Genomic DNA, 20,697 nt, shown 5'->3' on the forward strand with positions numbered 1-20,697 from the left:
AGATAGATCAGCTAGCTTTCCAATTTACTATCTGGACTGGTACTATGTATGTTGCAGCAAGTGTAATAATGAGATAATAAATAATAATATCCTAATCGGAAACACAGTAACTTTAGATTACAAATCATCAAATTGTAAATGTTCTACCTCTGGATTCAACACAAGTGAATTTCATAACTACTGGTCTGTCACATCAAGACTGTGATTCACACTCACCATCGCCATAGTGTGCAGCAACTGACAATCCTTCAGATGTACACCTCATTTCAGTTGTCCTTCCCTTCATAACTTTGTTTTCACCATCTTGGCAACAGCTCTCCTTACCTGTACAGGAACTATTTAATTTTGCAGCCACATCCGTTTAGGCCATTCATACTCACTTGTGAGAATCATCTATGAAGGTGAGATAGTGGACAGCATCTTAATAAACTTGCCCTCAGCAATGGAATAATGTTTTAGTGAGAGGAGGTTGGACCAAAGGGAAATTGGCAAAGTGTGAGGAACAGTACATGCTACAAAAACAAATTAAGATTCAGGAATGGTTCCTTTAGATTAGAAAATAGTAAATGGGAGGCAGGCAGAAAGCAGGAAACTGCAAGCCGGTTAATTTAACATGTCATAGGGAAAATGTTAGAACCTACTATTAAAGCCGTTACAGGACACTTGGATAAGCTCAAGGTATAGTCAACACAACTCTGTCAAATGGAAATCATGTTGACCTAACTTATTGGAATTTTTTGAAGAAGTAACTTTTGCTGTGGATAAAGGGGGACCAGTAGATGTAGTGTGCTGAGATTTGCAGAAGGCAGTTAATAAGGTGTCACATCAAAGATTATTGCAGAAGCTAAAAGTTCATGGTGTTAGGGGGTAACATTTTGGCATGGATGGGAGATTTAACAAGAAGCCAGAAAGTAAAAATATAGGTTGACAGGATGTCAAGAGTGATATGTGACAGTGGTCAGTGGCTGCAATGATTTTGTTAATTGGATTGGGGGAAAGAAAGTGCTTCCTCCACAATGTTCCAATGGAAGACCTGTTTGGGTGGATGCTTGATGCGGATCAGTCAACTCTTTACAATTTATATAAAATTATTTGGATGCAGGGACCTAAGGTGTGATAGCTAATTTTGGTCATGGCACAAAGATAAGTTATGAAGAGGACATAAGCCTACAAAGAGATACAGATAAATTAAGTACATAGCAAATGGGATATAATGTGGAAAACTGTGAAATTGCCCATTTTGGTATAAACATGCATATTGTTTAAATGGCGAGGGATTGCAGAGTTCTGAAATGCAGAGACACCTGGATGTCCTAATCCACAAATTATAGAAGGCTTGTCTGCAGGTACAGTAAGTAATCAGGAAAGCTAACAGAATGTTGTTTTGTCGCAAGAGGAATTAAATACAAGAGTAGGGAGGTTATGCTTCAGTTATACAAGGCGTTGGTAAGACTGCATCTGGAGTGTCGTGTACAGTACTGATCACATAGTTACAAATGAATGTTAATATATTGGAAGTAGGTCAAAAGATTACTAAATTAATACTTTTAAAGAACGGTTTTCCTTTAGGAAGGTTAGGCCTGTATCCTTTGGAAAGTCAAAGTTGACTTAAACCAATTAGCCATAGTGTCTAGGGATGTACAGACTAGGTGAATTAGCTATAGGAAATACAGGATTACGGGGATAGGGTGGGGGGTTGGGTCTGGGTGGATGTTCTTCAGAGGGTTGGTGTGGACACGATTGGCCTTTGTCCACACTATGGATTTCTATGATTAATATGAAATCCTAAGGCGACTTGACCGTGCGGACATGGAAAGGATATTTCTTCTTGTACACAATCTAGAACTATGGATCATAGTTTAAAAATAAAGGGTTACCCATGTATGACAGAGATGAGGGGAAAAAATCTCAGGAGATTCAGAGCCTTTAGAATTTCCTCAAAAGGCAGTGGATGCAGAATCTTTAAACATTTTTAGGTAGAGATACATAGTGCTTGATTACCACAGGGATGAAAGATTATCGGGGGTATGCAGGAGTATGAGTTGAGGTCAAAATCAAAGTAGCCACGGTCCTAGTTAATGGCAGAGCAGTTTTGAAGGGCCAAGTGGTCTACTCTTGTTCATAAGATCAGTTGGTCCATCAGTTGTACCAGTCAGGGTGGTTGGTGTTGTGACCAGACATTCCTAAACTCGCAATTGTCCTTAAACTCTCCTGCGTGAGGCAAAATGAAATGACATCCGAGGAAGAATAAGGAAAAAGTAACCTGGAAAATTCCTTTATTCCACTTCTTGAGGTTTCTGTCTTGAGATTTTAAAAGATTTATTCTAGTGATTCAATGTGTTAAGTCTTTGGATAGCAAAAGTGCTCCAGCATCAAACCCAATTTCCATTGACAGAGATGGGGGTTAGACAATAAAATGCCTTCGATAAGAAGAATGCACCATGGTGTGGGGCCAGTCAACAAACCTGTCACTAAGTCTTCCAAGTATCTTATTCCTGAATCAATGCAGAGTTCAAACTCCAGAAATTTTTCAATACTTCAAGGAGGATTTTTGTGTAATTGCAGAGGATGTTGACATGGTAGAAAGCACAACTTATTCAATTTCCAACACTTACAAATTACCTGAAGCACTCCCAGCCCAAGTACATCATGGTCACATGCAAATCAAAGCCTTCCAAAGTTCTACATACTGGTTAAAAAAGCATTTTCAAATCCAAGTCTGACTTTGCTTTCTAACTCCAATCGCTTGTACTCAGTGAATGAAATTGCCAATCAAGTGCTAGTTTTAATATCCATGGGCCCTAATTCATGAGAAACCATATGGAGGTTGATGAGCGTGGATTTGAGGAGGGCCTCCAAAGTCAAGAAAATCTCAATTCATAATTCTATTAAAACCTTAGTCGAAGCAGTGACAATTTAATTTTGGTTGTAAATAGAAATAAAAAGGCAAGAAATCATGCTTGAATGAAAATAAAACCTAGTTTTGTCCTGATGTAAATGATTGTGTGTTTGTTTATCAAATAAATGTGAAGATACTTACCAATTATCTACTCTTATTGGTCAGCTTGTATTAAATGTATGTATCAAAACAACACATTATCGCCTCGAGTGATATAGATAAATGAGAAGAAAGAAATGTGGAGAAAAGAGGAGAACGAATGATGTACAAAGGATAAAAATGGGGGGGGGGGGGGGGGGAGGAGGGGAGGGGTGTTTGGTAAAAGAAGAAGAGGAAGGCATGGGAATAATAAATGAAAACCCAGTGAAAGAAAGGGAGGAGAAAGTGGTTAAGTGGTCATTAAGTGGGAATAGAGAAATTGAGAGAGTGAGAGAAGGAGGGAAAATGTTTGCTTTCATGGACAAATGTGCTGAATGTAGACTTCTTTCACTGATGCACAACCAAATATATTGTCCTCTCACCCAATGGATAAGTCCAGTTGTCATAATAGTGATCATTTTGCACTGATTACCAGTGTTATAATACTTCCAGTACTTTAGCAAATCCCCCATCCTTGCCTTTGCATTGAAGTTACAAGGATTATCACGTGGCCGTAATAAAAGTGGCAAAGTCCATCAGCCTCCATCTTACCAGGATTATTCACATCTTTATTACACACCATGAGCTCGCTATGTCCAAAAAAGGAAACAGTGTTTATATAACAAACCACAGTTCCCAAACCAAAAAAAAGCAACATATAAAACAAAATCAAATGCAAATGTCTTCATTCAAATACATTTTCAGAGTATCCAAGGGGAATTAAATATTGTAGCAAACAAACCACAGTACTTTTAAGACCTGTACTCACCTTCAGCACTTAAAAGAACTTTTCTTTATTATATACAGTATTCATATCTATATGAAGATTCACTCTTTGCAATGGCCACCATCTGGCGCATCCATTGGTCCATGGTACTAACCAGAAAGTATGGAGGACCATGGTAATTTTATATTCCCTCCAATCCTCCCCATATAAAGTTGTGAGTATCCTAAGGAGGAAGCACTTCCAATCCATTCTGGTTTGCTCTCTTTTCACAGTACATGGAATCACATTAATTTTCAGTGGAGACCAAATTGCTCCCATTACCTTGCCCTCCCACCCCCACCCACCCAATGTCAACAGCTTTTGCAAGGTATTTTGCTAATACTATTGTGGTTGTTGCGTTATCCATCACCCATTTTGTCAGATGGAGGAATCAGAATCCAGTCTCCCAATTGCCTCAATGTGGAAGATTGCTGGATAGGACTGAACAGGACAACAGAGGAGGAAAGGAGAAAGTAAATATATTGCAGTGTTGTCACCAGGATTTTACTGAAGTTTGACAGTGGTTGCAGAAAACTTCCATATCATCGATGGTGACATGCAAATAGCATCTGAAAGTACCATTGCAGATTTTCCAGCCTTGCAAACTCTGGATAGGATTTTAATTTGTATAATACTAGGCTGAAGCACTGCTGTGGCACAGATGGTGGAAGTGATGAATTAAGAACAGCATACAAGAAGTATATTGGCACAAACATTAAAGCATATTAGATTAAGTACAAATTTTTGACAAAGGGTGGGCCAAATATTCTCAAATAACCCGAGTATCAACATTGCAGTGTATGATAGATACATGGCTGTAAACCAGATCAGGAAAGGTCAATGACAAGGAATACTGAAGCAGTTTAAGGAGCGCCTGGTCTTGCAGTATTTTAACTTTATTAAGCTCCCTTCACTTATACATAACTATAACAGCAAATTAATCACTGCAACTGGTACATCAATGGGGAAGGGTGTCAATATCTACAACTTGCAGTACCAGCCAACTTTATTTCATTTTGTTAGGGTGTGAGTGAAAGAGCTTCTTGTTCTTCCTCCAGTTACTATTTTAACCTCTCTTACGCCCTTTTGATGACCTCATTTTAATAATATGAAATGAAGCCAAACTTTAGTATCATCTAACTCTTAGACAATCTTGTTCATGAGCTCTACTTGATTATTAGGTTCTCTTCATACTCCAAAAAGAAATTGTTTTCCTTCGGAAAACCAGGAGAAACAAGGCCGAGAATTAAATACTGAGATTGGGAATGTCTTTAAATTGGTTCAGTTCAACTAAACTGTATGAATGCAAAATCTAAAATATCTTTTACATGCAAGTAACTTTGAATAATGCTGGTACTTACAATAATTTTGCACAGGTTAACTTGCTGAATAAAACTATTTAATTAAATGGTTTGAATGATATTGACACCTACCATGTGTTTAAAATTTCCCGAACATGGGAAAAGCATCCAATGGGGAAAGTATTCCATTTGGACAGAAGCATCAGACTCCACTAATTTTAAACTGAGCCAACTTTCTACTCTTTGGGATATTTTACTACATGAATTGCCTAACATTAACAACATCTGCTATTGTTACATTACGATTACACAAGTTTTTTAAAGTTAGTGCAAAACAAATTCTCTAAAAACCTTTCATGACTGCTCATTAAGTAGACACTGACGAAGTGAGTGAATTGCAGCTTCAAAGTGGTTCACTGCACCCCTGCTGCATTTCCAATCTCACTGCCCACTGTCAGAAGCCCATGCCCAAAGACAGGCAAAGTAATCCTGATCTATGATAATTTACAGCAACAAACTGAACTAAGGTATGGCTGGAACTCAGCTTCTACACTCATAGGTTGTGGATTTAATAGGAAACAAATAAAATGCGCAAAAAATTAAAATGATTAAAAATTAATGATGGTACTCAAGAGGTTCCCGGGCCAGTTTGCTTTGGTGGGGGATGAGACCCAACTACATTTACACTCCAATTCACTAAACGTCTAGAAGATTTTATTCTATTGTCTTCTCCTGAAGGCTCAAACTTGTGTTGTCTAACGTTTGACACCTTACTTCAGTGAGAGGGGATTCAGTGCAGAGCTTTGTTCTGCCCTCACTCAACAGTATGTGTACCTTAATGTGCTCAAACAGGGATCAGAAGGGGAAACTCTGGCTGATATTCTGTATCTCTCTGTCCCCATAGCTGGTGAGATTGTTTACTAAAGTGATGGGGATATAACATTCTTCTGCTTTGACTTGCAATATTACAACTAGTGAAAGAGCAATAAAGTAAAAATCTGCACACCAACCAGGTAGTAACTTTTAAAGGGTTTGGGGTTCAGGTCCTGCTCCAATTTTTATTGAAATGGAAAATGCAGACACCCTATCCTCCCAAACACCAACCCTCCAGAGTTGATCCAAACCTCTAGAACCACAATGATAAAGATTCCAAGCTAGACCCTTAATAAACAAGGCCTCAGTCTTCAGAGACAGACACAAACACTTTGTGCATAAATACAGAGAAACTTATACAAATAGGTTTGATTTTTCTTCCCTTCCAATATAAAACAGTAAATACAAGAGCTAGAAATCTCTCCAAGGGTAATATAAGAGAAGAGAAGTCCTCTATCATTTCTCTCCCCAACACTAAACCCACATAGGGCACTTTTACTTTCACGGCCACCTGTCAATGCACTAGACACCTGATTGCAGTACTGCAATGTTGGACTTCTGAAGAACAGAAAAGTTGCTTTGTTTCTTTGGTGGTCTCCTCACTGCTCCAATGTCACCACCTCGACAGCTTGCCCCTCCACGGTTACCGCAGATGACTGGATTTCTGTCATTCGAGTAGTGACGGGGGCCATTGCAACCTGCACAGGTCTGTTACCCTGAGCCAGGCTGGTGACGACTGTCTGGTACATGCTCACTGGGATCTGCACCAGGCCTGGTAATGAAGGAAACAGAAACAGTCAGCCAGTTAACGACACAGACAGCTTTGCCACAATCATTCCTATTTCATCAACAATCAAACCATTTCATTTTTGGCAAAGCAGCCCAGTCTGTAGATACCTCCAGTTAGGCCAACAACTTTTCGAGTTGTGTCTTAAGATTCATTGGTCAAGACATTTATTTTGAGAGGCACAATACCACTCTCCCTTCAACTGAACAATCAAAGTTGCTTCAAGGGAAGTGCAGCTTGAAGTAAATATTATTTGGAATTCTGCTCAGTCAAGGACACATCACACCATGGTCATAGTTAGAGAGTCAGCTACAGGAATGCAAAGTACAAATTAAGAAAGCAATTCATAGACCCATGATGCCCCTCTTTTTTCATAACCCACTCTGCAAAATCATGGGGATGCTGACCAGCCTGTTTAAGTTCATTAGGAACAATTCTGTAAAGACACTTCATGATTCCTAAGGTAACCAAGCAATACTGCTGATCAACTTTGACTATAAATATTTGCAGTCTTATCACACATTTGCGTGTTCAAACCCTCACCTGACAAGGAGCATCAGATCATGAAATGTTTGGTCACAACTGCACCCTTTCATTGCTATTTTCAACAAAATATTTTCTGCACAATCTTGCTCCACTATTTCTCCTCCAGCATTCTATCCCAAGTCACACCTTCTGATCTGATATCCAACTGTAATGGTGGCATTTTCAGTCATCTTGATTGGTGTCTCTCCCTGAAATCCTGCATGCTACAAACTCTCTCTGCCTGTGACCATCTCCAATTTCTCCATTTCTGTTTGGTGCCTTGTTCCTTTCTGCGAAGTATTCTGGGATATTTTCTATCTTGTGCACTAGAGAGAAAGTGAGGGCTGCAGATGCTGGAGATCAGAGCTGAAAATGTGTTGCTGGAAAAGCGCAGCAGGTCAGGCAGCATCCAAGGAATAGGAGAATCGACGTTTCGGGCATAAGCCCTTCTTCAGGAATCTTGTGCACTATCCAATTACCTTCCAAATTATGTCAGAAGTCACACAACACCAGGTTATAGTCCAACAGGTTTATTTGAAATCACAAGCTTTTTGAGCATAGTTCCTTCATTTGAGCATAGTTGATGTCATTTCACTTGACAAAGGGGCTATGTTCTGAAAGCTTATGATTTCAAATAAACCTATTGGACTATAACCTGGTGTCATGTACGTTCTGACTTTGTCCACTCCAGTCCAACACTGGCACCTCCACGTCATGGCTTCCAAACTAAATAATGTAGTGTAATGGCTTTTACTGGGAATTTAGTATAAGTGACCCTTGGGAAGAAGGAAAGAAAGCAGCCTTATTGGATGCTTTTTAATTTTGAATCAGTACATGGCTTTCTCCCCTTGAAAAACAGAGAACTATGGAGGGAATAAGAAATACAGGGGGAGGATGAACTAACCATGGTTAACTAAGGATAATATCAAAATAAAAGCAAAAACATACAATGCGGCCAAAATTAGAGATAAACCAGAGGACTGGGAATGTTTACAAAGCCAAGAAAAGACTAGTAAAAACATAAAAAGGAAGAAAATGAATTCTGAGGGTAAAATAGCAAATAATATCAGAGCAGACTGTAGGTCGCTCTTTAAACATTTGGAAAGAAAGAGAGGGGTCAAAGTGAACACAGACCCCTTAAAGAATGAGGCTGGGAAATAATAATGAGGAACCAGGAAATGGCAGAGGAGTTGCATAAATACTTTGAATTGGTCTTCATGGTAGAAGATTTGAAAGCTTTTCAAAAATATTAATATTCACAGGACAGATATGCGAGAGGAAATAAATACAATAACTATTATTAGACAAAAAGGAACAGGGAGACTACTGGGGCCCAAGGCCCAATTGATCTCCTGGACCTGATCGTTTGCATCCCAGAATATTAAAGGAAGTTGCTGCAGAGATAGTGACTGCACTGCTAGTGATCTTCCAAGCACCCTTAGGTTCCAGAAAATTGGAATCAGAAGATTGGAAAACTGCCAATGTCAAACTCTTTTTCAAACAGGGAGGGTAACAAAAAGCAGGTAAATAACAGCCAATTTGCCTCTTACTTGCCATTGTAATTGCAGAATAGAAATATAATTAAGGAATAGGAATAAAAATATAAATAAGAAATAGGAATAAAACTAAACTTAAGCAGAGTATGCATGGCTTTAGAAAAGGGAAATCATACCCACAATCTTATTAGAATTCTTTGAGGAGGTAACAAGCAGGGCAGATAAAGGGGAACCTGTAGACATAATATACTTAGATTTCCAAAACGAGTGCAATTAGGTACTACATAAAGTTACTTACTAAGGAAAAATATACTAGCATTGGAGGTAGTCCAGAGAAGGTTTACTAGGTTGATCCCAGGTATAGATGGATTTCCTTATGAGCAGATGTTGAGTAGGTAGGGTCTGTAATAATTGGTGTTTAGAACAATGAGCAGCAACCTTATTGTAATAGACAAGATTATTTGGGGTATTGACAGGGTAGATGCTATAAGTTGTAGCCCTTTGTGGAAGAGCCTAGAAGCATAGTGCACAATCTTAGAGTAAGGGCATTTGGCTATAGAAGCTGAGTCATTAAGTATATTCAAGGTTGACACAGACTTTTTGACCAGTATGTGATTCAAGAGTTATTGGGAAAAGACTGGAAAATGGAGTTGAAGATTAAGAGATCAGCTGTGATCTTACTGAATGCTGAAGTAACCTTGATGGGTTGAATGGACCCCTTCTTCACCCACAGCTATTAGGAAAGTACAAGGATGGAGGGAGGGATACGTTGGTCACAATCTCTCTGCTTGTCTCCTATTATACAGCTAGTAACCTGAAGAGGTTATTCACCTCCTTGGGTCTGTTCCACCATTCTATTTGATCATAGTTAAATTGAATCTTTCAAAGACAACATACTGGACCCAAATACAAAAGGAAAATATCCTCTGTTGTCTACGTCGATTACAATTTCTTCATGCTGAGGATGAACAGAGGAAGTGTTCTTCCATTGTAAAATAAGGTTGAGAAATGTTAGTTGACTTGGTCTTGATTGCAGTTTTGGTGAATTTGAAGCCTCGTCTGTTTTGGGTTAAATGGATTCAGCACATGTGTTACAATTGGTCTCAGTGTCTCTGGGTTAGGGAGGATGGAAAATTACCCCTGCGCCTGTTGAAAGATTGACTATAAGTCTAGACAAGGGCAGTACTAAGTTCAGCAGAAAACTCAACAACATCAGCTGCCTGCTGACATTCACTGTGAAGAATGAAACATAACAAATAGAAGGTTGGTTGAGGGGTTGGAGAGAAGCGGCCATGGAGATGGTACACTAACACAGAGTTGATGTCTCAGGAGGTGAGGAGAGGAGCAGGACAGATGGAAACATGGATGATTTTTCTATATTCGCCTGTCAAACTCAGCTGAGAGTCCCCTCATATAACACCCAACACAGAGTTAAAACTGAGCCTGGGATCATGCTCTATTGTGTGGTTCAGCTCCTCAAAGTATTTAATTGGCCAGAACACTTGGGTTGTTGGAAGTTGTGAAAGATGCTGTACAAATGTAAAAACTTGATTTTTGCTTGTTGGACTACCACAGGGGTGCTAATGTGGCAAACATAAGGAAAACAAGGTAAAGAGCTAAAACTCCAACATTTAAAAATCTTTCCCCATTTAATAACATTAGCTGACCCTCTGCAGCTGAGCCAGGTCTGCTGGGCCTTCCTGTGCCAAGGCTTTTTTTTAAATTTAGGCTGAAAGATTCAAGGGACTTAGGCATCTGAATGATTTAGCAAAGTAGAGTTAATCCTACTGGTTATATAATTGATGATTAATTTGTAAACAGACGGAGGCTTTTCTTTGGTACTCATGTCTCTATGTCTAGTACCAACCTCTAATTAAGCTAATCTTTACATCTTCACCCTGACATCGGCTGACAAGCTTTCAAATTATATCAAAAAATATAAAGCTCCCTCATTCTCCCCACCCCCCTGCAACATACAACCAAATCAAAGCACTCAAAAGAAATGAAGAGGATCTAAAACTACAGGCTATTAATAGACACTTGCGTACTGAAAGCATGATTTGGACGGCAGGGGGTATCATACACCTGTCACTGGCTGCCCAGAGATTGCACACTCCATGCCAAGTTGGCACCTCTGGCCTACATCTCATGGGACAACAGAGAGAAAAAGGACTTATACAATAACTTGTAACAATTCTTGGCACCACACCTCAGGAAACATATTAGCTATTTGGAATCATACACAGGTGCCTTTCCAGGGAAGGGGATATCATGTTGAGGAGAGATTGGAAACTTTAGGATTGTAACCTTGGAACAGAGAAAATTATAAAGAGGTTTTTCAAGATGATGAGGTTACTTGATAAAGTGGATAGAGAAACATCTATTCCTAATGGCAAGTGGGTCAAAGACCAGATTTCGGAGATTTAAAATTATTGGTAAATGTGTAGAGGGAAGATGTGGAGCAGTATTTTCACACAGAATTGCTGGGATCTCAAACTTTATCTGAGAAGATGGTGGACACTGATTTCATAATAATTTTGAAAGGACTTGAGCAGTTGCTTGAGGAAGAGGAACTTGCAGGGTTACAGACAAAAGCAAGAATGTGGGGCAAAGCATGATTGCTCCATCGAAGAGTCAGCACAAGCACAATTGGCAAAATGCCTCCTTTGAGTTTCTTGGATTACTTAAAAAGGGGCACAATGGAGGATGAGTCACTGCAAGATGTTACTTCCAGACATGGTACATTTCATTTTACATTGCGAATGAGCTGATGACAGTGAATGATGAGCCAGATAGTTACCTTTAGCAGTTAATACCATAAAGGATTACTTATAAGTAGAAATCACAATCATGGTAAAGTGAAATTCCATGAACTGTTGAGTATGTTCAGCACAGAAACAGACTTTTTGGCCCAAATGGTTATGGCAGGATTTATGCTCAAGATGAACCTCCTCCTACTTACATCACCCAACCCTATCAGAATATGCTTCGATTCCTTTCTCCCTCATGTGTTCATCTAATTTTCCCTTCAATGCACCATGTTATTCGCTTCAATAATACCTTGTAGCAGAATATCTGCCAATTATCCATGCTTTGCATAAAAGGATAATTTCCTCACTGCATTTTAAATTTGCAGCCACAAGGTTTAGAATCCTCAATGTGAAGAGCAGCTTTGGCCAACTGCCCCCAAGAAGTGTTGAAATATATCAGCTTGTGACTGTGAATAGCAAAGGACTGCTATGTCTCTAGTCACAATCCACACTCATTAGTCGTCTACAAAATTGACTTGAACATAGCATTCTTATTAAACCCAATCACACAATAACAATGCTCAGCAACAAATCCTCTTCAGAAGTCACGAGACACTTCTTAACAAGACAGTGGGTGAGACCAATCACGAGAGGGAGATGGGAGAGACTTGGGTAAATTTGAAATCAGAATGGATTTAATTTCACTTCTTTCTTAACATTATTTCTGCTTGGTGTCTGGTTTCGTATTCAGTGGGTGCCCTTTTCACAAGGCGTGTGACCATTTTACTCAATAAAGCCTAAACAATAAGTAATAGCAAACTATTTGACTGTGGGAACAGTCCAGCCTATTTTTATCTAATATTTGGTTCTGCACACATCTGCACAGTTTTTAACTGAACCACTGGTTAGTAATCACAAAGCAGATCAGGCTGACATTTTCCTTTCTAGTTGTTGATTGTCAGTACTGAAACCCACTTTTAACAGCCAATCAGTTGAATTGATATCAGTACCTGGCCTATATTCGGAGCAAATTGGGCCTTTGGGAAAGATGTTCTTCATTAGGAAGCTTTTTGTATGATATCAGATTTGGAAATAAGTAGATTGGACTGTAGCTGCTATCCTAGAGTGAGATTTTCTATTTAAGCTTCTCTAGTGCACTGCACACACAGCAGGGAGCTGAATAAATCACTTACTGTTGATTAGTAGTTCAATACAAGAAAAATCTTTTCATGTGAAGTCTTCCGTCCCTTCCTTTCCCCACCGACTTTCGCAGTCACATCTTGCCTCCTCCCTGCTGTTAAGACATTTGTTGGGGTACAGCTCAAGAACCTACCACTGGGTAAATTTTGTCCCATCAAATGCTATCGTTATTGACAAGGCACAAAGCAGATACAAAATAAACCCCCAGTTAGTCTCTCTCTGCACAGCTCAAAGGGCATCAGGCTAACGATAGTACTCTCACCCACCACCACCTGGGCTGGGATCAGTTATCTCCACACAGTGGGGAATTCATTTCAGCAACTCAGTTCCTTGATGCATTAACCAGTTTGGCCATTATTTGAAATTTGTATCTGGCCAGTTGGGTCAGATACAGACTGCTAATAGAAAAAGAAGCTGTTTGCTACAGCTTAGGTGGTTATGGCAGTGATTAGCAAGTTTTATTTGTTCATAGAATGTGTGCGTTACTGGCTCTACACTCCAAAACTCAGCTTGTCTCAGCTACAGCAACAGGAGGACGCTTTACAATTGGCCTCTGAAATCTTAGGATACGGCAAAGAAATATTTTGGAATCACTCCTCCTAACTGTAGTTCATGAACCTCTGGCAGAACGGAATTCAGGTTTAAAGGTCCTACAGTGACATTGAAAAGAAATCTGTCAATTTTGATGCTTTTAGTAAGAGACAATACTTCACAGCAAAGATAATGAGATGAAAATCTTTGTTTCAAATTAAAAAAAAACTCTCTCTAACCCATAGAACCATTGTTACAATAAAATGTTAGGCAATTCTGTAATTGTCAGCATCAAAACTGTCTCTTCATGTATATGTGCACAGCTTGGAGGAACCTCAACAGCCTCAGTTGCCTGTTTGCTTTTCTGGGTGAGATTTTTATGTTGTCCCATCATTTAATGGAATCAAAAGCAGTACAGCACAGCAAAAAGGCTAGGTAACCCATAGAGCTTGCTTCTAGTTCTTTCAAAGAGAAATCCAATAATTTCCACATTCTCGCAATCTTTCTTCCTTTGTTTTTATCCCCCATGACTACAACCTGGGATTCAGCTGGATGGCTGGTTTATGATGCAATGACGCCAACAGCTTGTGTTCAATTCGCACAACAGCTTAAGTTACTATACCTTCTCAACCTCCCGCCTTGCTTTTGGTGTGTTGACCTTCACTACTTGTCTCTCTTTCTCTCATGAGAGAGCAGACTTGTACATCTTTGAGACTATGGCGACTATACCTATTCTTCACCCTATCAGGCAGAACATTCTAAACCCTATCCACTCACTACGTAACTTTTCTTCCAAACTGGACACAGCACTCCAGTAGACATGTGTTTTGTAGAGATTTAGCCTAACTTCTTACATTCTGCATCTTTAATTAGAAAATACAAGATCTCATGTACTTTCATTGTTTTATTAATCTGTCCTGCTGACTTCAAATGTTTGCGCACAAACACCCACAGGTCTCTTTGTTCTTCGACCCCTTTAAAATTGCACTTCTAATCTCTTAAAATGGCCTGCAACGCAGGACATGCTGAAAGAAGTTTTCTTCAAGAAAAGTCTCCATAATGTATGAAGAATCTTACAAATGGAGAATGACTAGTAAGCAACATTGAAAGGTTATATTTATACTGGTGCAGTGGAGACTCATCTTCTGAGGCTGGGACTGACATAGAGTCATAGAGATGTACAGCACGGAAACAGACCCTTCGGTCCAACCCATCCATGCCGACCAGATATCACAATCCAATCTAGTCCCACCTGCCAGCACCCAGCCCATATCCCTCCAAACCCTTCCTATTCATATACCCATCCAAATGCCTCTTAAATGTTGCAATTGTACCAGCCTCCACCACATCCTCTGGCAGCTCATTCCATACACATACCACCTTCTGTGTGAAGAAGTTGCCCCTTAGGTCTCTTTTATATCTTTCCCCTCTCACCCTAAACCTATGTCCTCTAGTTCTGGATTCCCCAACCCCAGGGAAAAGACTTTGTCTATTTATCCTATCCATGCCCCTCATAATTTTGTAAACCTCTATAAGGTCACCCCTCAGCCTCCAACGCTCCAGGGAAAACAGCCCCAGCATGTTCAGCCTCTCCCTGTAGCTCAGATCCTCCAACCCTGGCAACATCCTTGTAAATCTTTTCTGAACCCTTTCACGTTTCACAACATCTTTCCGATAGAGGGAATTTCAGCCTTGCAGTTAGTGCTACAACATAGAATAGCTGTCAAAGTTGAGTAATAAAAGGAGAATAAAATCAAACATAATAACTCAGGTGAACAATAACCTTTCGATGCTGGAATTGAATTTAAATTTGGCCCAGGTTGCTTATAAACCATTTATGTGAAATGAGGGTGGTACTGTCTGATTACAACTCCTACTGGGTGTGAACTCTGGATGATAAACCAGGAAATGGAAATTGTCACAATTCAGATTGGGTGCTCATTTGAGGTTGGTGGTCATGCACATTACTAGGGCAGACTAGAACTGCATTCCATATCTAACTGAAGGGATTGTTCATCATGTGCGAGCTGTGACAAGAAGTATAGTCCTACATTTGACTGCAGAGCCCCAACATCTGGTTGTATTTCCAAAACCTGACAGCTCTTACATGGCGTTCACACATGCAGAGAATTCATACATTTCTCTAAGAGTTGAGGCTAAGATTCAAGTCAATTCAAAGGGTTTTCAATCTCTCTGCTATTGAGTGGCAGCACCAATGAGGTAAAGCACTTCCGACATAAACCTTGAGCTGTCTCCAACAAAACCTCACAAATTTGGTAATGAAAAAATATTTAGGAAAAAGCAGTCTTAATAAGAAATTTAGTGGTGAGGGGGAGAAAGAGTTGAGAAAATAACATTAAATGGAAAAGCATGGATAAATCATAGATGAGGATTGAATTAATGGGTTAAGGTGCCCAAGTCTTTAAAAGTGAGTTTATAATGGCATAAAGTGATTGAAAGGAAAATGAATTCACAGAATATGGGATTTAATGAACATAATTCCTGGAAGGTGGATGTTGCCCGCAAAATCAGAATTTACTCCCTATCCCTATTTACCTTCAGGAGGTTGTGGTGGGCTTCTTTTGACCCTTTGCAGCTGCTTAATATATGAGGGGCTTCCTAGACCCTTCAGAGGGCAATTAGCTGTCAACCATTGAATCATCTGGAGTCACAAGGACAGTGAATTTTCTTCCTAAAGCACATTGGTTCAGTTGGTTTTTGCAACAATATTAAAGCTTCATGGTTACTTTATACTGAGGTTTTAAAAAAATCATTTTTTAAAAAAGCCGAATTGAAATTGTCAAGATCCTACATGGAGATGTGAACTGTAATTTTCTGAGTTATTACCCAGGTCTCTGGATTACTAGTCCATTAACATCACCAACAGCATTACTGTGCTGCAAGGAAGGTATAGCTGCCAAGACAATCAAAATAAAGAAATGCACTGGACGGGCTCATTACTGATCATAAATGTGCCTCATTAAACATATCAGATTATTTGGTGGAGATAACTATTTATATATACTTAAACATTTCATACATCCAAGCATTACACGTTATTATATATTGAGTGACAACAGTTCAGGTGCTAGCTTAGTTTATGGCCCCTTGCTGTGAGGCTGTGGACCAATTGTTGCGAATGGCCTCTCTCAGCTGTTTCTGCTCTAAAGCTCATTATCCTATATCTTAAAATATGGCCAGCAGAAGCTGCCCTGTAATAGATTACCAGGCACCACAATCTGCACACGAGTCGATTACAATAATTACTCCTCTGCTAATCGCCTTCATTTTTTTTACATGAAATCTGTCACTCTTGATCACTTGGCTCTATTTAGAATTATATTCAGATGTACAGATGGATGAAAAATCTGTCTTAATGCAACTGGTACTTTTTTTTTTGCAATCAACCTCTACTCCTCTAATTTTCATGCAATGGTCACATAAGGAATAATCTCACAAGTCCTATGTATTGTCTTAAAATGAATGCATGTTGAATATTTCTCTCAGAACTGCCCCTCACCCTCATTATATCGCCCACCTTTCTTGAAAATTTGTAGTATGGTTCCACTGATCCTGGTAGTCCTTTAGTACATTACCGAGGGGGGTCTATGCTTAATGTGTTAGACCTGACAATGTGTGCAGGTTGGATGCTTGACTGGAGTTGGCGTCTCAATTAAGCCCAATCCTAACCACCTCAAATACCCACACTTTGCCAGATAGAGAGAGCTGAATAGCCTACTTCGTCTCCTGCATCTTATGGAGGGATAATAAGCAGAATAGTATTTGATTGGTCAATGGCTTCCTCTGTTTGGCAAACTTTTCGGAGAATTCTGACTTTCTGGTTGGCCTATGTTCCTTGGTCCAGGAAGCTGACATGATTTGTATTGCTCCAGCACAGACTTGAGTGAAATCAATTAACTCATTGGATGTCAAGTAATACACTGATTGATGCCTTTACTTGCTAGGCCATGAGATTTAGAAGCAATTTAACTTTCTAGAGTCCTCTTCCATGGGTTCAGTTGCAGATTGTATGATTTGGTATTGCAGAATCCTACAACACAGAATTTGTCTTGCTGTGTCTGTGCAAGCTCTGTATAAAAGCTGGACACATTTTTTGACGACCTGCTCTTTCTGCATAGTCCTGTAACTTTGACTTTTATGGGAGTGCTCATAAGTTATTCAGGGCACCTTCACCCACACCAATATTCAGTCTCTTTCCCCCTTTTCATGGTTGGCACTTTCCTGTATTATGCACTTTCTGTGACCTGGGTGATACCATGCAGACTGGGCCCTCTTATATTCAGAAATTTTAAAATAAACTAAAGATCACAGGTTTGAATCTTTACCAACACTGATTTCTCGATCCGGTTTGTTGCACTCAGGGGCTTTCTGTTGATTGCTGCCCGTGGTACTGCGGCAGACAGCGGTCAACTGGGAAGGAGCGGCAACCTTTACAGGAACGTACAAGGCCACTGTGAATTGCAAAATACGAGAGGGGAATATGATGGAAATGGCACTGACACACGCAATCTGAAAGCAGCAGCACTAGCACAAGCACCCCCAATGTTCAGCACTCTGTGCCTTCAGCTGCCTAAACATTAAGCTCTGGAATTGCCTCCTCAAACCTCGACTTCTCTCCTCCTTTAAGTTGCTTCTTAAAACCTACCTCTCTGAATTTGGTCATGTTTCCTAATTTATCCCTATGTAGCTCAAATTTTGTTTGATAATAAAGCAATGAAGGATCTTGGGGCATTTTCCTAATTTACAGGCACTATATAAATTCAAGCTGTTGTCTCCTAGTAGATGACTTCAAGTGGCTCATTAAAGCCTCCAAACCATGCCCACATGCATTCAGCAAATATCTAGAAAGGGCCAGGCACTCCTTGTTTATCCATCACAATGACCAGATTGACATATTTCATTAACATTGACATTAATATTATTTCTTCTCCATTTGAAAAGAGGTTTTCTGAGGAGAGGCATTTCAGCCAAGTGACCATGTGCATCCAACCAATAAGAATGGCCAGTCCATTCAACAATAGAAGCCATCCACACCCAATAACCCTCTAGCACACATGCCGCCAGTGTGTGGGGGTTGCTCTCAGCAGATTATGGAGATAGAAGCATTGGTGAGTTGCTTCTCCCTAAATGTGGAATACTGATCTCACTATAATACCCTTAGCATCTTGCTGACTTGACAGCAGGTAACTTAGATTGAGAATCAAACTGGAATGTTCCTGGCTCAATTCTGCAATGGATAAACTCACTGATCCATCAGAAAGAGGGCTTTTTGGAATCTTCTTTTAACAAAAACACAGCTAACTGATGCAACTGGTTTTATTCTGCTGAGCTAAGGGGAAACCGAAGAGAAGGCCAGAGTGGGGGTTTCAAGCAGAGTATCTACAGTGTGACACAAAGGGGCGATTTGTTTTGCTGCTCCTGTGCTGGTGATTACAGGCTGCAGATTACTGTGGTCACGTGAGCCGCTTAGAACAAGGCAAGCTGTCAGGAGCTGCTCAGGCCAGTGTGAGCCTTCTATGCATAGCTCAGAAAAACAGAGTGGGGAGGGGTGGAGAGGCCAGAATGTTATTTTTAAACTTTTGCAGTTTTTAGCCTGTTCAATAAACAGTTCCTTATTTTGCTTTCATTCCTTCTATCCTGTAATGGCTAGGATTATATAATCCAAGCTGGTGTGGCCATCTTATTTAGTTAATGTTTCCAATACTTTTTAACATGGATCGCATACTGTATGATAGCTCTTCACCTAATGTGGCAAATTACCAACTCCAACACACATGCACATTATAACTACTTTTTGGGCCGAGGTTACCAACTCATTTGGTTACTAATGTTATTTTTTCCTCAACTGACCTTGTGTGGGGCTGAACTATTCTACACTGTATGAGTATTTCAACTCACTGAAGAGGTTGGAGATCAAGTTTCAACAAAACCGGCGCTGGAACTGAAATCAGATATACAGTTCTGCGGCTGCTCAAAAGACAAATGCATCATCAACTGAAAAAAAATCACACCCGGAAAGAACTGGGTTTCAGTCCATGTGACATCACCACTCTGCCACGTGACATGTGGCTGACATTGAGTCAGGTTGGTAGATGCATTGTTGCATCAAGCTGGTTTCTTTACACGAACCTCTGGTAACAATCTGTAGCTAGAGAATTGCAATCCCAATGAACACACAGTTCAACATTCCATATTAGAGGTCACCAGCACAGAATGGAGAATTAAACAGGTTACACAGACATGAAAACATGCTCAAGCACACATACATCCATGTGCATGCATAGCAAGGAGACTTTGTGGAAGACACAGAAAATAAAGATCAAAGCTTAAGTTAAGAGCAGTTTGCTCTTTGGGTGTTCTCATTGCCCTCATGTCTAAAGTCAGTGCCCAGAACACTGTGAAGGTTAAACAAGTCAGTAAGTACAGCCTCAGGTTTGACGCAGTATTGAATTGCTGGTGTCAGGATTTCTCAAGCCTTTGTGTGTTTTTTGAATGAAAGATAGGAAGATAATTCCCTCCCCGGCCTAACAGCCTGAAGTATGAACAGCTAACTGGAAAAGGTACCTACATAACAGGAGCCCTTCAAGAGTGGGGACAGGTGTTTGGAGAGAGGGTGCATTCTAATGTTACTGAGCCCTACAAACCATGAAGACACCAACCTTTTTGCCTACTTTTATTGACTGACAATGCTAAACAGTGTCACACTGGAGTAAAAATCTTAACCAAACCAACATCCACTGTCCATTGAGCACTAGTTGAAAGTTGGTGAACCTTAACTTGTTAAATAAAGAAGCTAGGTAAGATGATCCAAATCTTGGTCAAAGTGGGAAGCTTGAAGGAATGTCTTAGATCAGAGAAGTGTATGGAGGGGACTTCCAGTACTTACAGTCTAGACAACTAAAAGCATGACTACTAAAGGTGGAGTAATTAAATTTGCTCAACAAACCAAAATTAGATAGAGTCATAGAGATGTACAGCATGGAAACAGACCCTTCGGTCCAACTCGTCCATGCCGACCAGATATCCCAACCCAATCTAGTCCCACCTGCCAGCACCCGGCCCATATCCCTCCAAACCCTTCCTATTCATATACCCATCCAAATGCCGCTTAAATGTTGCAATTGTACCAGCCTCCACCACATCCTCTGGCAGCTCATTCCATACACGTACCATCCTCTGCATGCCCCTTAGGTCTCTTTCATATCTTTCCCCTTTCACCCTAAACCTATGCCCTCTAGCTCTGGACTCCCCGACCCCAGGGAAAAGACTTTGTCTATTTATCCTATCCATACCCCTCATAATTTTATAAACCTCTATAAGGTCACCCCTCAGCCTCCGACGCTCCAGGGAAAACAGCCCCAGCCTGTTCAGCCTCTCCCATAGCTCAAATCCTCCAACCCTGGCAACATC

At 40.1% G+C, this 20,697-nt stretch overlaps 1 protein-coding gene across 9 annotated transcripts in view; it reads right to left on the bottom strand.

The window, feature by feature from the left end:
* Window positions 1-3,569: 3,569 nt before the first annotated feature.
* Window positions 3,570-20,697, bottom strand: part of nrf1 (nuclear respiratory factor 1) — a 77,421-nt gene continuing 60,293 nt past the window's right edge. For 7 of the 9 annotated variants that reach the window (XM_043714016.1, XM_043714017.1, XM_043714015.1 and 4 more), the window contains 2 exons: window positions 17,613-17,738; window positions 3,570-6,749 (listed from right to left, as the gene is read on the bottom strand). In XM_043714016.1, the coding sequence (XP_043569951.1) occupies window positions 6,577-6,749; window positions 17,613-17,738 (299 nt within the window). In that variant the 3' untranslated portion in view covers window positions 3,570-6,576. The remainder of the gene's footprint in view (window positions 6,750-17,612; window positions 17,739-20,697) is intronic. The other 2 variants (XM_043714019.1, XM_043714018.1) reach the window with 1 other exon arrangement.

This window comes from Chiloscyllium plagiosum, chromosome 23 (genome assembly GCF_004010195.1).
Source record: "Chiloscyllium plagiosum isolate BGI_BamShark_2017 chromosome 23, ASM401019v2, whole genome shotgun sequence".
NCBI lineage: Eukaryota > Metazoa > Chordata > Chondrichthyes > Orectolobiformes > Hemiscylliidae > Chiloscyllium > Chiloscyllium plagiosum.